Source organism: Drosophila sulfurigaster, chromosome X (genome assembly GCF_023558435.1).
Source record: "Drosophila sulfurigaster albostrigata strain 15112-1811.04 chromosome X, ASM2355843v2, whole genome shotgun sequence".
NCBI classification, from domain to species: Eukaryota; Metazoa; Arthropoda; class Insecta; order Diptera; family Drosophilidae; genus Drosophila; species Drosophila sulfurigaster.
Genome location: NC_084885.1, coordinates 838,668 through 855,991, shown reverse-complemented (window position 1 = coordinate 855,991; position 17,324 = coordinate 838,668). Strand labels below are relative to the sequence as shown.

At 42.1% G+C, this 17,324-nt stretch overlaps 4 protein-coding genes across 4 annotated transcripts; 2 read left to right on the top strand and 2 right to left on the bottom strand.

Annotated features, from left to right (window-relative positions):
• Positions 1-4,149: 4,149 nt before the first annotated feature.
• On the bottom strand, positions 4,150-5,354 carry LOC133848030 (uncharacterized). The gene has a single exon (XM_062283395.1). The coding sequence runs from the start codon at positions 5,271-5,273 to the stop codon at positions 4,224-4,226; it is 1,050 nt and encodes a 349-aa protein (XP_062139379.1). The 5' UTR covers positions 5,274-5,354; the 3' UTR covers positions 4,150-4,223.
• Positions 5,355-5,478: 124 nt separating this feature from the next.
• On the bottom strand, positions 5,479-7,010 carry LOC133848029 (probable transcription-associated protein 1). The gene is made up of 2 exons (XM_062283394.1): positions 6,854-7,010; positions 5,479-6,775 (listed from the first exon to the last, which is right to left on the bottom strand). The coding sequence occupies exons 1-2, from the start codon at positions 6,962-6,964 to the stop codon at positions 5,636-5,638; spliced, it is 1,251 nt and encodes a 416-aa protein (XP_062139378.1). The 5' UTR covers positions 6,965-7,010; the 3' UTR covers positions 5,479-5,635.
• A 1,712-nt stretch (positions 7,011-8,722) lies between these two features.
• Positions 8,723-11,190, top strand: LOC133847503 (uncharacterized). The gene is made up of 5 exons (XM_062282605.1): positions 8,723-9,098; positions 9,179-9,488; positions 9,550-10,274; positions 10,335-10,683; positions 10,752-11,190. Exons 1-5 carry the CDS (start codon positions 8,751-8,753, stop codon positions 11,057-11,059), a joined length of 2,040 nt encoding a protein of 679 aa, XP_062138589.1. The 5' UTR covers positions 8,723-8,750; the 3' UTR covers positions 11,060-11,190.
• Positions 11,191-11,383: 193 nt separating this feature from the next.
• LOC133847641 (uncharacterized) lies at positions 11,384-16,223 on the top strand. The gene is made up of 8 exons (XM_062282811.1): positions 11,384-11,398; positions 12,191-12,969; positions 13,071-13,162; positions 13,501-14,389; positions 14,460-14,633; positions 14,702-14,900; positions 15,070-15,835; positions 15,911-16,223. The coding sequence occupies exons 1-7, from the start codon at positions 11,384-11,386 to the stop codon at positions 15,682-15,684; spliced, it is 2,763 nt and encodes a 920-aa protein (XP_062138795.1). The 3' UTR covers positions 15,685-15,835; positions 15,911-16,223.
• Positions 16,224-17,324: the final 1,101 nt, after the last annotated feature.

Sequence of the window (17,324 nt, the reverse complement as noted above, 5' to 3'; positions counted from 1 at the left end):
CAAGTTTGTTTCAAATTTTTGCCACGCCCACTTCCGCCCCCGCAAATCAAATCGAATAACAAGCCCCCGCAAATCAAATCGAATAACAAGCGCAATTTTAAAGCTAGAGTTGCGAATTTTGGTATATACTATAATTACTATAGTAGTTATGATTTCTGATTTCTTTGGTTGCGATCAGATACAAATTGATGAAGTTATTAAGGAAATTCTTTTGTATGGGCAAAAACGCCCACTTACTAGAGGTCTTAGTTGCTTTGGCCGACAATCTCGCATATTGTGCCGTCTATTGTATATTTTGAATGTGGTAATACATCGACATACCAAATATACCCTTTTGCATTTTTTTTAGTATTATTGAACTATTTTCGGTATATTTTTAAAATAATACCGCAACATTTTGCTTTTATTCAAAATGGGTAGCGGGTGCCTCACAGTCGAGCACACTCGACTGCAGCTTTCTTACTGCTGAGAATAAGAAAAAAACTTCTTCGAAGCTAAATCACAATTTGAACCCTTCAGTTTTTAACTCATTCCTTAACATTTTATAAACAGTTTGCCATCATTTGCAAAGCGTTGACACAAATTTCAAAATAGTTTACGAAGATTTTCGCATTTGCAAAATCAAGTGTCTCATTTGCAGCAGTAGCTGGCAAAAGTAATCTATCTGAATTTGATTAGATAATTTCATGTTGTTTTAACTTTACCTGGAGCTTAAGCTTTCATGATCTGTTTAGTTCAATGGGTATTGCGTTTGTCCGAGTTATTGTTGTTATTGTTGTTGTTGTGTACTCTAATTAGAGATTACCAAGTCCAAAACGTAATGGATGGAGCTAGTTTCTTTTTTGTTTTTTTTTTCGGTTGTGTCTGTGTGTTTAACTTGTTACTGCTGGTCCAGCAATAAGAGCAACAAGAGCAAAAGCAACAAAGCAACACAATTGTTGTCCCATTTGGCTGAAAAGGTCGTATAATTGTACAACATTTAAATGGTGATCTTGGATGGCATATTTCTCTCAAATTATTTGATGTTTCAGCAACAGAGATGAAAACAACGTGTAAATGCGCAAATTACATAACAAGTGCCGAGCACAAATAAAGATACAATTGTATCTGGTCATTTATCTCAGCTAACCCCGCTCCTCCTCCTCCTTCTCCTCCTCTCGAGCCCACAACTGAGTGAGTTGGGCGCAGTTTTTGTGTTTGATGTCTCCAAGAAAATGTTCGCACGAAATGTATTTGATGATTTGTTAAGCCGCCTGTTTGTTGGTTGGGTCAACTATGCAACACATCTGAGTGCCAAAGAAAGTGAGGAACAAAACTCAGCACTGTTAGATACACAGCTTACTCTTGCTCTAGCAAATATACATATGTACATAAGTTGTAATAGCCACGTTTAGGGCCAAAATGGCACAGTCTCCCCTCTCTTCTCCTCTCTTCTACCTCCGCATCTACCTCTATCTACATATCTACATCTTTCTCTTCTCTCGTTTCTCGTTTCTCGCCTCTTCGTACGTGCAGCTCGTCTCATTCCATTTACCGTGCTCCTCTTATGCTTATCACATCATCAGCAGCCAACTTAGCGGCGAACGGGGAACCGAAGACTCCGGGGGGGAGGTCATCTATGTACGTGCCTGGACTGCGTCCATTTGCTAGTGTCGATTTTTGCATTTGAAGCAAATGTTTTGTGTTTGGGCTCGCGCTTCAGCTGAAGCTAAAGCTAAAGCTCGGCCTGCTCTTTAATTGTCGCCAGCGTTGAAATAATTTTAACGAGTTACGCGCATGCGCAATTGTCCAACCAAGCGACGGTTCCAGCCTGGCCCACCGCCACCGCCACCTCCCCCTCTCTCTCTCCCCCTCTCTCTCTCTCTCTCTCTCTCTATCTGTCTCTCTCTCTGTGTTAGCCTTATGCAATTCAAATCGCACTGCGCTGAGCGGCACTTTCACTCATTTGAGAATTCATTGAGTTGTAGCCACCGTGCGATTTTCTTGCATATCTATAGGGCACATTGCACTCCTCCATTTCCCCATCCATTAATCAATCGGTGTGTGGCATTTACCTCCAAAACAGATAGACCGAATTCCTCAATGAGTAGTCTAGCTGGAAAAATACGTTGTGTATGTGATTTTTTTTTTTGTCAAATGCAGTGCACAATCTTTCTAAGGTAAAGATAAGATTAGATAATGCTTTCAAGAAAGTAAATTCCTAGTAATGCATTTTGTTTTGCGTCTTCTCATTCATTAATAAGCATTTTGTAGAATAATTAAATGCCATTAAGATGGCATATCTGTCTGTAAAAAACAACTCAAAATTTTGTGATAATACTTTTTAAGTTCATATACCAATTTACCTTGTGTCATAAAAAAAGTATAAAACATGAAAAATAAAGATTTGATTGTTATAGGTCCCTATATTTGATACCCCATAAAAATGAGGTATGCCTGTCTTTTCTTATTTTTTATCCCCCCTAGCCATAGAGTAGAATGTAATACTATATCGATATACCTGAAAAATATGCTAGTATATTTTATTACTTTTTGACACATAATCTTTATTGTTATTCAAAATGGGTAACGGGTATCTTCCAGTCGAGCATACTCGATTTTGAAAGCAGTATTAATTTTAAAATATACCAAATTAATATACTGTAATAATACTAAAATATACCAAATGCTATAATTGGTATATTCATATTGAACATTTACTATATAGCGATAAATATACCAGATTCTCAACCAAGACCCCTAGAAGTAGGTGTTTTCTCCAAACAAATTATTTATACACGCTACCCATAGGGTAGAAGGGTATTATAATTTTGTAAGTAACAAGTAGAAGGAGGCATCCCCGACCCCATAAAGTATATATATTCTTGATCAGCATCAACAGCCGAAACGATATAGCCATGTCCGTCTGTCTGTCTGTCTGTCCGTCTGTCCGTATGAAAGCCTAGATCTCAGAGACTATAAGAGATACAGCTATAATTTTTTTTCGACAACATTTGTTATGTTTGCACGCAGGTTAAGTTTGTTTCAAATTTTTGCCACGCCCACTTCCGCCCCGCAAATCAACAAAAATCGAATAACAAGCGTAATTTTAGAGCTAGAGCTGCGAATTTTAGTATATACAATAACAACTATAGTAATTGTCATTTCTGATTTGGTTGCGATCAGATAAAAATGGTCAAAGTCATTAAAGAAATACTTTTGTATGGGCAAAAACGCCTACTTACTAAGGCTCTTAGTTGCTTTGGCTGAAAATCTGGTATATTGTGCCGTCTATGGTATATTTTGAATGCAATACTATACCGATATACGAAATATATAATTTAGTAAATTTTTAGTATTTTTATAGTATTTTCGGTATATTTTGAGAATAATCAAAATGGATAGCGGGTATCTCACAGTCGAGCACACTCGACTGTAGCTCTCTTACTTGTTTATACGTACAGTAATTCAGTTAATTGGTACCATTACTTTTAGAGTAAATTGATACATTAGCTTTCAAAATAATATACATCATGCTGTTATGCTCCGTATTCTATCTATGTTATCTACCGCCTATGAATCCAAAATAAAAATAAATTTAGCATCTAAATTCAGAATAATAATACAAAGTTTAAAGATATCCTAAAAACAAGAGATCTCTGAATGTGACTCATCTCAAGAGCTCGCTCACTCTCTCTGTATTGTGCATTATCGTTCAGATAAGCGGCATTAACCGTAAACAGTCTGAAATTTAGTGGTAGTATTATGCGCCATAAAAGCCATGTTTCTACAGTTACCAGGTTACCCATGGAAATAAAAGAAAATAAAACTAACTACGAGTAGCTCTACACATGAAAGCGCCACGTGTTATTGCAGTGTAATTTTGGATCGTAATACATATCTGAAAATCTTTGCCATTTTTTTTTTTGTGTTTTGATTGACAATTAAACGCTTTAATTGGAAAAGAATCTGAAGCACCACTTTTTGATAAGATAGCAAAAAGACAGTACTTCAGAATATTTATTTTATTTGGGGTGAAATCGGAAATTAAATCACCGTCTTATCGAGCCATTAACTATTTTCAAATTTCAATTAATTTCGGTTAATATGTATATATGTATGTGTGTATATGAACTACAATTTATTTATTTCTTTCGATAAAATGCTAAAGTTGTGTATTGGTTTCTTTTGTACAGCGGTATGTATTTATTATGTATGTATTTCTGGCTATATCCCTCGACTCTCTAATAGTCATCCTCACAGTTGTAGTCAGCATCACAGTAGCTGCTCCATGGATCGAACTGCATTGGCGTCGGGCAATCCAGTGTGACGGGTAACACATCATTATCAGCCGTCTCATAGCACAGCACATATTTGGTGCAATCAGTTTCGTCTGGCTGGGTTCCCTTAGTGGCACAAATGGCCTTCTTAGTTGTAGACTGAGTAGGTGCTGCCGTGGTAGAAGCGGTAGAGCCAGTTGAAGCAGTTCCTGTCGGTGTTGTAGCTGTTGTTGGAGCGGTTGTTGGAGAAGTTGTTGGTGCAGTAGTGGGAGCTGTCGTTGGAGCGGTGGTTGGGGAGGTTGTTGGTGCGGTAGTCGGAGCAGATGTAGGAGCAGTTGTAGGAGCGGTTGTAGGAGCAGTTGTTGGTTCAGTTGTTGGAGCGGTTGTTGGAGCGGTGGTTGGAGCAGTTGTAGGAGCAGTTGTAGGAGCAGTTGTAGGAGCAGTTGTTGGAGCGGTTGTAGGAGCGGTGGTTGGGGCGGTTGTAGGAGCGGTGGTGGGGGCGGTAGTGGGAGCTGTTGTTGGAGCAGTTGTTGGTTCAGTTGTTGGAGCTGTTGTTGGAGCGGTAGTTGGTGCGGTGGTTGGAGCGGTGGTTGGAGCAGTTGTTGGAGCAGTTGTTGGAGCAGTAGTTGGAGCGGTTGTTGGTTCAGTAGTCGGAGCATCAGTGGCGTCAGTGAGAGGAGCAGCAGAAGGAGCATTCGTTGGCTGCGGACTTGTGGTGCTTTCATCCAGATTATCTGGGGGAACGGTCGGGTTCTCAATGTCCCCGCCATCGACGGCCTCAACTTCACGCAGCACGCTCACACAGCGTGCCTGGCTAGCGTCAAACACATATCCATCCTGGCAGCGCAGAGGCGCCAGAGCGTAGTCTCCATTGGCCTTGACCATACAGGCGTAATAAACCTGCGGACTATCCGTTGCGGGAATAAAGTCGACATAGCTGCAGGGATGCGTAGAAACGGCAACGGCCGCGAACAGCAGCAAGCTGCAGGCAAGAGTCAATTGCACGTTGAACATGTCAATCGAGAGAAGGATTCACTGAACAAAACCAAAAAAAAAACACCAAACGAGTTCGTATAGTGATATCGCTTAAAAGTCCGGTAGGCGTTTCGATAGACTAACTGGATGGGCAGTTGGCTGGTTCCTTTTATAGCTGGTCAGTAGAGATTCCCCATCAGCGATTAGCGCTGATAAAGAGACAACCCATCGATTAGGCGCTTCATTTTTTAAGAACTTTTGTCTTTATTCATGCCGGAAAAAAAAAGAAATTAATAACAAACATAACTAAATTGAAGACTAGGCAATACACGAGCATAGATTATCAGAAGGGGTTTTTAGTGATTGTTGAGGTTGGGGATGGGGTTGTGGTTGCTTGGCGATTAGATTTCATTGCTTGCCTGCTCCACAGACTCAACGCTCTCCACGGACACTGGCTTTTTGGCCTTGGCATCCTTTTTGGCCTGCTCCTTGGCCGCCTTCTTAGCTAATTTCTCCTCAAGTTTCGCCTGCTTGCGTGCCTCCTTCTCCTTCTGCTTCTCGGCCTTCAAACGCAACTTCTCCTCGGCCTTCAGTTGCTTCTGCTCACGCTTGATCGCAGCCAAATCGCTCGACTCCAGCGATGGCTGGCCGGGCACAAACTGTGTCCAGTCGTAGCGCCAGCAACGATTCACCAAGGGCTCGAATCGTGTGCCCGCCGAGCAGCGCACAACATACTTGTGATAGCCACCCTGCAAGCTGGCCGAGCAGACATAGTAGAAGCTATCATCGCTGCCGGCGAAGCGACCAGCCGCCAGGCAAGCAAAGCCATCGTCATTGCAGCTGGACACATCGCGCAAGCAGCGACCGTAGCTTGGCGAGAAGGCGCTCAATGGGGGGCACACCATGTCGAAAGCCAGCAGCTCACCGGTCAGGTCATCCAGCAGACAGTTGTGGAAGCGCTGGCAATCGCCACTGATGTGGGGATAAACGCCAGCCGCCTGGCACTGGAATGCTGGCGGTGCCGGGGGAGTGGGTGCAAGGGTGGTGATCACATCGGCAGCCTCAGTTGTGGTGGTCGCTTCACTCTCCTCGCTAGGCGTGGAAGTGGCTGGCTCGTTAGGACTAGCGGTGGTTTCCTGTTCAGGTTCATTAGGACTAGCGGTGGTTTCCTGTTCGGGTTCATTGGGACTAGCGGTGGTTTCCTGTTCGGGTTCATTGGGATTGGCTGTGGTTTCCTGTTCGGGTTCATTGGGATTGGCTGTGGTTTCCTGTTCGGGTTCATTAGGACTAGCTGTGGTCTCCTGTTCGGGTTCATTGGGAACGGCTGTGGTTTCCTCCTCGGGGCCTGCTGTACTCTCCTGTTCCGGCTCCGCTGTTGTCTCGAGTGCCTCATCAGCTGTCGTTTCGGTATCCTCAGTGCCAACCGTCGTTGCGATCAGTTCCCAGCCACTGCCCTCGCTCCAGGCATCAGCTTGTCCGGCAACTGCGTTGCCATCACCATCCCCACTGAGAGCCACAATGCCCAAGGACTTGGTCAGTAGCTGCAAGTAATTATTCTCTTAGATATCCATATCCTTAAGTACGAATGTGGCTGGCTGGCTGGCTGTCACTTCACTTACCAATGCTGCACAGAGAAGCAATACAGATGTCGCTGTCGAGAACTTTCCACGTCGTGTTGTCATCATTGTTTTGGTTGTTGTTTTAGTTGCTGTTGCTATTGTCATCGTCATCGTGTTGCCAGTGGCTAACTTCGGTCGATCGTTGTATGAGCTACTGGCATCATCCACACTTCATTATATACCCGGATTCTCAGCTATAGCAGCGCAGCAGTACAGCAGCCGGGGGATGCTTATCAAATCTCTACGAATCTCTGTAGCTCTATCTCGATCTGCAGGCTATCGTATATAGTGCAAATAAACGCTCGCTTTGACGTCGTCGTCATCCATGGCAAAATACAGTTGTAAAGCCATAAAATCAGCTGTGCGAACCGAGCACCTGCCACGCCCCAGTCTCCCAAGTGCCACACCTACTCCCACCTCACCACTTTGCCACCGCCTGTCCGCGGATGTGAAACGGAAGTGTGTAAAGATAAGCAAGTGCGATAGGAGGTCAAGCGGCGACGACGATGAGGCGACGCTACTTTTCGGCTGGGCCCCGATTGGACACACATATGGCGGGAGTGTACACAATGTACTCGGTTCTATCTAGTACTAACATTGTATATCTCTCGGATAATACGTCCAATGCTTGTTTCCTTCCAAAAAAACAAGCATGAATCATTTACATGTTTTCAATATTTCATCAGGCACTTTACTCTTCTCCGTTTCTATTGTGCTTTATTTTACATATTTTGCAAATATTTATGATAAACTAAAACCCTAACTTATTCAATAATAATACAAGTACATTTATAAAAATATCTTATTCCACATACTTATCCCAACATCATTTATATTCTTAAATATTATTATTAATTACTTATAATTAAGAATGTACTTCAAGAATTTTAATCTAAAATCAAATTCGCTTTATAATGCACTTTAATTGTGCGACAAATTTTATATTTTTGACTTTTACACTTTTTTATAGAAATTAATTTATTAGCATGCATTTATCTTGAAACTTGTGTACTATTAGAAAAAAAGATTTAAAAAAAACCTACATTGCGGTTGTATTCTTTGAATAATTCACATATTCAAAGAGCTGTTTCAGATGAGTATCCATCATATATTAATCTCTAAGTTACATTGTTGATGTATTTTCGTCTTCTTGTGTTATTTCCAGCTGATTATTCAGGTTAAATTCTTGCCTGATTACGCACTTCTTTATAATCCGTTTTTATGACATAATATATAGTATTAACTCAAGCATGAACATAAAGTTATTATTTCTGGGAAAAATCACACCTTATCGCAGTTTCTTTAGCTTGGAACTTTTTAATGAAATTAAAATTTCCAGATACTTTGACGAGCCACCCTACTGCATTTAGTGCTCGGTATGCAAATAGATAATTCCGTTACACAATATTGTTGCTGTGTTCAGTCAAATTCCTGTGAGGAAATGAGAGCGCAAGAGAGATAGAGAGATAGAGAGATAGTAAGATTGAGGGATAAGTGATCAGCTGGCGAGTAGCCATAAACATAATCCTCGTCGACTGCCAGAACTGCAGGAAAGCCAACAACGTCACAGAAGACAAACTTTTTTTATTTTTACATATGTACGAGTATCTGACGTTAATCTCTCACTCTCGCATACACACACAAGCACACAAGCACAGTGACATGTCGGTGGACAGACAGAGACAGAGTGATGGAGGAGGTGGAGGAGGAGGAGAAGGAGTAGACGCAAGTGGTGGAGGAGACATTGGCGCTTGGTGCAACCGTCTGTGCGTGTTTGTATGTGGAGAGATATCTTCAACGTGATAAGCGCGATTATTATCACAGTAGATTGTTTTTTTTGTGTTCTTTTTGCTTTTGCCATTATCTAAACGGGTTTTGTGGTTTTGGTAAATGATGAATGCCAACGGCCAGACAACGCGCCTCACACAAAACCCGGAGAGTACGAAAAAAGCAAAACGGATACGGATTGGAAATCGGATTCAGATTCAGATATAGAGACAGATTCGGATTTCGATTCGGACTCGGATCATCCCCTCACAATTGGCTATCGAAACGAAAAGAGCAACCGAGAAACCAAGGAGAACGAATGACGACAATGCCAATGGCAACGGTGGTAAACACCTCTGCCGGCACTCCGGTGGTGCCTCGCCGCGCCGGTGCCCGTGCCACAGCCGGCGTGCAACGACGTCGGGTGGTCAAGAAGCACATTCAACAGAAGTACATGCTCTGCGGCTTTGCCATACACGTAAGTATCTCTCTCTCTCTCTATCTCTCGGTCTCTCTTTTTGTTGCTCTATGTGAGTTCTTGTTTTTTTTTCTTGTAAGGCATTCCTAGCGACTCCGGCATATTTGTACGGAAACGTTGTGGAGTCCGACAAAGATCTGGTATTGCGCATTTGGCCAGCGATCGTTTATCAGGCCACTGGCGAAATCTGTCGCTCCATCATGGAGCATCTGGACACAGAGTATAGTGGACGGGCTCGCGAGACGACGCAATATCGACGCATCTTTCTGCTGGCCACACTGATTGCCTGCATATCACTCATGATTAGCGGCATCTTGTTCTCATCCGCCTGGGTTGTGGTCACCACAACCACACAAACGGTGGCCATTATCTTCTATGGCTTCTTTGCGGGTGAGCATCAATGTTTTGCAAATCACAGCGAAATATTGTTTTCTTTCACTTTTTCCCTCAGGCATTGGATCCAGTTTGTATCTGTGGAAGACGCACGTTATACTGGAGGCAGTGCGTCCGCGTGAGGATAAATATGTGCGGAAAACAATTCATTTGTGTGGCGAGGCATTTTGCCAGTTGTTCCTATCCTTTGTCTTCACCAGTCTGCGCACACTTTATGGCACCGCACAGTCGATAGTCTTGATGTCCGCACTGCTGGTCAATCTGATTCCCTTAAGCCTCATCATTACCAAGCATCGTGAGGATGCCTTCAAGACCAAACGCATCTCGGTGATCAAAGCGGAGAGCAGCTTCGCAGCATTGCCGTTGCGTGGCGCGCTCGTTGCCAGCTTTGTGGCCGATCAATTGGATGGCCTCGATGTGGCCATGTCATGGCGCAATCCTGCCACGGCGTCAGAGTTGGCCAGCACAACGGCAACGGCGCCGGTTGCCGCTGTCGCTGCTGCTGTTGTCGATACGCACAGCAGCTATATGCTGGCCACAGATGAGGCATATGTCACGTATGTGAATCCCAATGGTGTGGAAATCATGGAGATCATACCCGAGGAGGATGAGACGGTGTCCATGATGCGTTCAAGCAACGCCACCATTGACAACTATGGCATCTCGCAATCCCAAATGCTGCACAAGTCACATTCCAATGGCCGTCTCTACACGCAAAATCCGCTTAATCCTGGCACTGGCACCGGCAGCTCCTCACCGTTGCCCGAGACCCATGCGAATCTGGTAAGTCACAAAAGGAAAAAACGAAAACACATTGAGTTAGTTAAATTGTTGTTGTTGCAGCATCGCATACGTCGCATGTCGCTGGCAGTTACCTCACACTTGTGGTGGAATCTGCTGGACAAGATTGCGATGCCGCTGCAGCATGCGCTGTTCGTGCCACAGCTGTATGCCACCACGCTGCTCATTTCGGCGGACATATTCAGCTATGTAATGTGCCTCACTGTGCTGCCCGGTCTGGCAGTCAGTCATCATGCTCTGAAGAACGCCGAGATACCGTTTCTGTTCTCGCTGCTCGCCTTTCCTTGGATGTGCTTTTCGCTGATGACGCCACGTTTTGGTTCAAGTCTCTACAAACGCAAACTGCAATGGTATACATTGGGAAGCATCTGCAAGTGTCTGGCGCTCATTTGTAAGCATGACAAACCACAACTCCCATCCAACACTTGCAAAAATTTCCTCCATCATTTGTCCATTTAGTTATCAGCTTTTCCACGTCCAAACTCCTGCTAAGCGTTTCAGCTGTGCTCTTGGGATTTGGCCAGGTGGTCACCGCATTTCTGCAGGAAATGGTCTTTCAGCTTGGCATGACGCGCGCCAATTGGACGGCCATCCGTCGGCCCGTTCACTTCACCAATGGCCTATTGATACTCATTTGGGGCGCCCTCGCACACTGGATCGTTGTGCACTATTCGTTTCAGGCCACCGTTGGCTTGGCTGGCACCTTATATGGCGCCACTACATTGCTGTGGAACTTTCTATCTTTTTGTTGCCAGAGCAAGGATTAATTGACGATTATGTAAAATCTAGTCATCAGGATTTTTAAATTAATAAATACATTCACGCCTGCGTAAACTTCATTTGACGGACAATTTCTTTTGCTCGCAATGTGTCACGTTTTATGTCGATATTATGATTATTTTTGCGTGATTATGATTATGCGTGATTATTATTTATTATCAAACACAAAAAATTATATACCTCTAATCGTATTTTTTTATTATTATTATAAAGTACATTTTGATTTTACAACGATTTTTCATCACCTAAAATTGCTAGGGCAACACTTTCGATATTTTTGTATTTTATATGGACACACCGTTTTTGATGCTATGAAATTATTATCGGTAACAGTACTTGCGCTTCAGTGTTGCAAAACGCTGTACATACATCTTTTCAAGCTAATATATCGAATATTTATAGAAATAGAGTGATATGAAAGTGATTGCAGCTTTTTTCAATGTACTTAATATTCACTACATTAATTAATACATCAATATCAACTGACTAGTAATTCAAAGAAAGTGTCAACCATTTTGTATTATTGTGCTCAAACCTTTGTGCACTTTCATCGTCTATGCAAAGGTGCGATAACCCAAACATCGATAAGTTCTTTCTCCCATCTGCACGCTTAAGTCTTGGCGAGCGAGTTTTGTTGCAAAATTTCACAATTTATAATATTCTCTTCACTTTGTGATATTCTCACCGGTAAGTGTGTGCGCCTCACAAATGCAACAATAATACTCATCGAATACACATTGCACGCGCTCATTAATATGTATAAGCAACGTGTAGTTGTGTGTGAGAACAGCGTCGTCAGCCGGCATTAAATTAGTTGGTTCATGTACATTGATTGGAAATTACAATACAAAATACACATAAAGAGTGCGTGGCAATTGCAAATAGTATCAGCTTGTTTGCGACAACATTGACTTACGCAGTTTGTTCGCTTTTCACTACAAATTTCGGCGTTCTCGATTTCGTTGTTGTGCCTTAGTGTTGTGTTAGCAAAAAAGCGGCGCGCGACATCGTCAAACAGACGATTAAAAGAACAAGCAGGAAAACAAAAAACATCAAATGGCGGCCATGTTCAGTTTCAATTGATTGTTTCTATTGCAGTTTGTTTAGGGCTTGTTTAGAGCACACTGTTAACCAGTGTGCACACATTAGCTGTCAATATACTGCCCTGTCGAGTAACTGTAGCGGCCACCGGAGCCAACTGGAACCCACAGCAACAGCAGCATAGTGTCATACTAGTGAACGGTACTAAAGATGGCTTGACATTCAACTGCGACGGAGATACTGTTTTAAATTATGTGACAAAGGACAACTGCCCTTATCCAATTTATCCAACAACGACCACCGACAACAAAAACTTCCAGCAGTTCCTCAAATACAACACTAATCAAAAGGGATTCTCGTCGTCACAACTGAAGACTGAATTCGACCAGCAGTGCAGCAGCAGTAACAACAACGCAATTCATTTAACAACAGCAGCAACTCGAACAGGGCCATCAACAATAGAAACAACTGACCGGCGTCTGGAAGTCGTACAACGTGCCTTGGACTTCATTTTGGATACCATCGAGGACCATCGTCAGGTGGATAATCATTGGGCCATTCTGCTGTTGCTGCGTAAATTGAGCGATGTGCGCGATTATTTGTTAAGCGAAGAGATCGATGAGTTTTCAATAGCGGCACAATTGAAACACGAATTTGATCAAAGAATCCAAGAATTGTCAACCAAAATTGATAGTGTAACAACAGAAACACTCACCTCAAATCACGATCCGATGGGCTTTGATCTGTTTAACAAGATTCGTCAATGGTTACAGCTGGGCGGACGAAGCCAACAACCCAAGGATCAACAATCTAATCAAACGGTTGGAAATGACGTTGAACATAAACGCAAGCGCAGGTAATAAACATAGTATTAAAATCGAATCCCATCCAATCCAATCTCATTGATGGATGTGCTTAATTTATTTGTATTTTAACGCTCTTGTTTTTCGCTTCTAGCTATCAACTTTCGAGCAACGAGGATTCCGCAGAACGTTTGATTAAATATCGTCGAGTCGATAATACATTTCCCAAATTCATGCCGAATGACGGTGAGTATTAAATTTTACTCTATATTGTAGTCCTCCTGCGTCTGTTAAAGATTATAATCTCAAATTAGATTTATTTTCCTTTTATTAATTTGTCTTATTTTTAATTAGCTTAAAATTATTATGAAATAGTGTTATATTTAATTAGTATATTCAATATTACCCTTCAAAGATTCATTAAAAATAAGTAAATAAAAGTACATACATATATCCTTAATCTTAAAAAAAAAAAAATTTCATCTTAATTCTTTTGTTTGCAATGTTTAATATTTGTTAGCTCTAGGTAATATAAAAATGAATTACAATTAAAATTAAAGTTTTCACGTTTTTGTATTTTTCAGCTGATGACTACAGCCATATGGCGGAATCCAGGCAGCGCAACGATCAGGACAATAATAGCAATAGCTTGGCATGCCAAAGCCTAAAACGTCTTTCGATGTTCAACGCGCCACAAACACGTCGCGCACGTGTTCGCAACACGCAGACAACAACAATCGATTTGTCGGACTCGGAGGAGCAGCAGCAGCACAACGAGAGCAACATTTATCAGGCGTTCTCCGATCGTCTTGTTGTAGATGTGCCCACAATGCCGCGCTCCGAATTCGGACGCACTTCGTCGGCCACTCGACCAAATCTACTGTACTCCGATGCATTGCGCTGCGGCACAAATGGCTTTGCATCCGATCTGCACTTCTCAAGTCCATCCAATAGTCTGTCATCGTCGGAGGCGCGTTTGAATGGACATGCCAGCAATATGTACGAGTCGAGCGTAAGCAGAGACAATGTTCTGGTCTTGGAGGATGAACGCAACGAGCACAATCAGTATATTAATCTAATCAACAATATGACGCTGCACGACAGCGTATGTCCAACATTGCCCCGCCGCCCTCCTGGCTTGGTGCGCGATGCGAATGAGAAGCCACCAACACCGCCGCGTCTGCAGCGTATCAATAGCAATGAGGACGATTGGTATCGCGGTGTAATGAAGAGCAAAGCCGAACGACGTCCATCTTATACACTGGATCGATCCGAGTACTTCAAGCTGCTGGAGAGCAAAACAAAACATCAATATGCACCCCAGCCAATGCCAGCGCTGGGCGGCATAAAGAAAACACCAGAGATAAGTTACTCGGGCATTGAGAGCGTTAAAACTATGCCCAAAAAGGACAGCGACAAGTCGACGTTATCGAAACCCCAGAGTGAACTACAGAGCGAAACTGTCGTCAATAAGTGAGTTGTCCCAAGCCCTTCTTTTTTCTTTCATAATGCATTATATAAACATCTCAATTTGCAAACCCAGCTCGCTAGTGCAGTCGCTTGCATCGACTGTGATTTCTCGGCCATTAACCAAGGCTTTGCAGCAACGTCATCGCAGTTGCATCTACTATTCTGATAACTTTCAGAAGAACCTTACCGAGAAAACGGTGCGTAAGCATCAGCAGGCTATCAATGAGAAGCAACAGCTAATTCAGGAGTGAGTATGCGTTTGCATTCCAATCCATTTGAACTAGTTATTTATCCGTTATTATCAACGCTTTGCAGAGCCAACAAAGCCACGGAGGAACGTAGTGCATATGAGCAGAATGTGCTTGAGGCATTGTCTAAGCGCCGCTTTATAGGCAAAACTATATTTGTGTTGGAGAAGTTTCCATCGGCTGAGGAGGAGGAACCTAAAATTATACCATTCACTGATGAACATCAGCAGCGTTACAATGAACTCGTCTATGGACCGTCCCAAATGGTAATTTCATATTCTATTTTCCATCATCCGAATGGTATTTGATTTTCAAAACCTTTGGGCGCGCTTAAAATGATACTGCATATCAACGGCTGATGTTCTCATCTAATGTTTTGTATCTCTCTCTCTCTCTCTCTATCCCTATTGCTATCTCTCTCTGTTTGCTGCTTAGCTGCTCGTCTCCAAGTTCAGCCTCAATATCACTCGCAGCGACATCAGCACGCTCACTGGCAGCTGCTGGCTGAACGATGAGATTATTAACTTCTACATGAATTTACTCACCGATCGCTCCGAAATCAAGAAGGGCAAGTTGCCCAGCGTTTATGCGATGAACACGTTCTTCATCCCACGTCTGCTGCAGAACGGTCACAGTGCCGTAAAGCGTTGGACACGCAAAGTGGATCTGTTCAGCAAGGATATAATTCCAGTACCCGTGCATGTGGGCGGTGTCCATTGGTGCATGGCCATCATTCACATGCGGAACAAGACGATCCGCTACTACGATTCAATGGGCAAGCCCAATCAGATGGTGTTGAACGCCCTGGAGGCATATCTGCGCGAGGAGTCGCTCGATAAACGCAAGGTGCCCTTCGATACCAGTGACTTCAAGATCGAGAGTGTTCAGAATGTACCACAGCAGACAAATGGCAGCGATTGCGGCGTCTTTAGCTGCATGTTTGCCGAGTACATTACACGGGATCAACCGCTGAGTTTCTCGCAGGAGAACATGGAATATTTCCGCAAGAAGATGGTCCTCGAAATCTGCGGCGGCGCACTGTGGAATTAATCGATTGATTGATGTGGATTTAAGAACACCAGCTCAAGCAGCGCCGGCTCCCCCTCTAGAATTAATTATAACTTTGAAGTCTTCTAACATTAGTGAAGAGAGCGAGAGGACTGGCGCTGCTTGAGCAATAAAAATAGTTTATTTATTTTTGGTAATTTGGCGATATCGTCGCTTCTCTAATGATAGTAATTAAATGTAAGCATTTCCTTTCCCGAATTTCATCTAGATGCATTTCGTTTTTCATTCTCTAGATTTTTTTTTCATCACAACGGGTTAACAATGATCTTATTAACAGGATACAACACACGATAACCATACATTTATATTCATATTCATAATCCAACTCGTATAAACTCGCGAAACGCACATCGGAAAAGTCAACAATTTTCCCCTTATAATAGTTTAGCATTTTGCAATTAAGTCGCCGAAGTTATAAGCAATGAACAGAACACACATTTTAATTAACTCAAACTACAATTACCTGTGTCATGTAATAATTTTGTTAACCCGTACATTTAATAAAGGAAAAGAAAAGAAAACAGTACAAGTCTTATAGCTTTTCATTTGAATCGCATTTATGTGCCGTCATGTAAGTTTACTTACTTTGTCATGTGCTTCATATGGCAAACCCAGCATACTATTTTCTTATAAATAATAGGCTCTTGAGACTCTTCTCATTTAACTATTGCTACTTAGTGTTTTTTATTGGAGGAGAACTAATCTGCCTAACTTACCTTACCTTGCTCTTATTTCTCAAGAGTTGCTATATTTACATATACGTATGCAGCTTCGCATTTTGATTAAGGGGTCACAAAATATTGAATTTTTTTGCTCAAATTAATGCATACTAAAAAAAATTGGGCATTTCCCATTTAGTAAAGGAAGCGTCGCATATAATGCAATGGCATATCAAAACTTTGACACGGTTTTTGTAATTGGCACGCACCATGACTCGAATAATTTTAAAATTTTCGCATGACCATATCTTTACACTACGCAGAGAATATCGAACCCTATGGATAGAATAACAACAATTCTATCTACTTTGTGCCGGCAGGAAATGTAGAAGGAGGCACCTCTAAACCCATAAAGAATTTATATTCTTAATCAGCGTAAACAGCTGAGATGTTAGAGCCATGTCCGCTATAACACCTAGATCTCAGAAACTATGAGAGTAAGAGATATAATTTTTTTGACATCACTTATGTTTGCACGCAGATTAACTTTGTTGCCCACCTCCGCTCCCTCAATTCGACAAAAATTAAAGAACAAACGTAAAGCTAATCTCGAATTTTGGTACTGTATTTAGGATTTCCAATTTAATTGCGAAGGATATAAAAAATAAAAGTTATTAACAAAATTCTTCTGTATTGAAAAAAAAAACGCATACTTACGACGAGTCTTAGTCCAAAATGTATTAATAGTTAAATGCAGCAAAGCAAAGAAAACAGCAATTTAATTCTAAAAGTCGTAGAGAAGGCTTTTGAGAATTTACCGTTCAATTAAAATTAGAAAATAAATAGTAAAAATTACATTGTAAAAGGAAATCGCTGAGAAGACTTCTTAGCATTTTCAGTTAGTTAGTGAATGAGGCCACAGAATATTATCTAGATGGACGAACAAGAAATTCAATGTTAGGT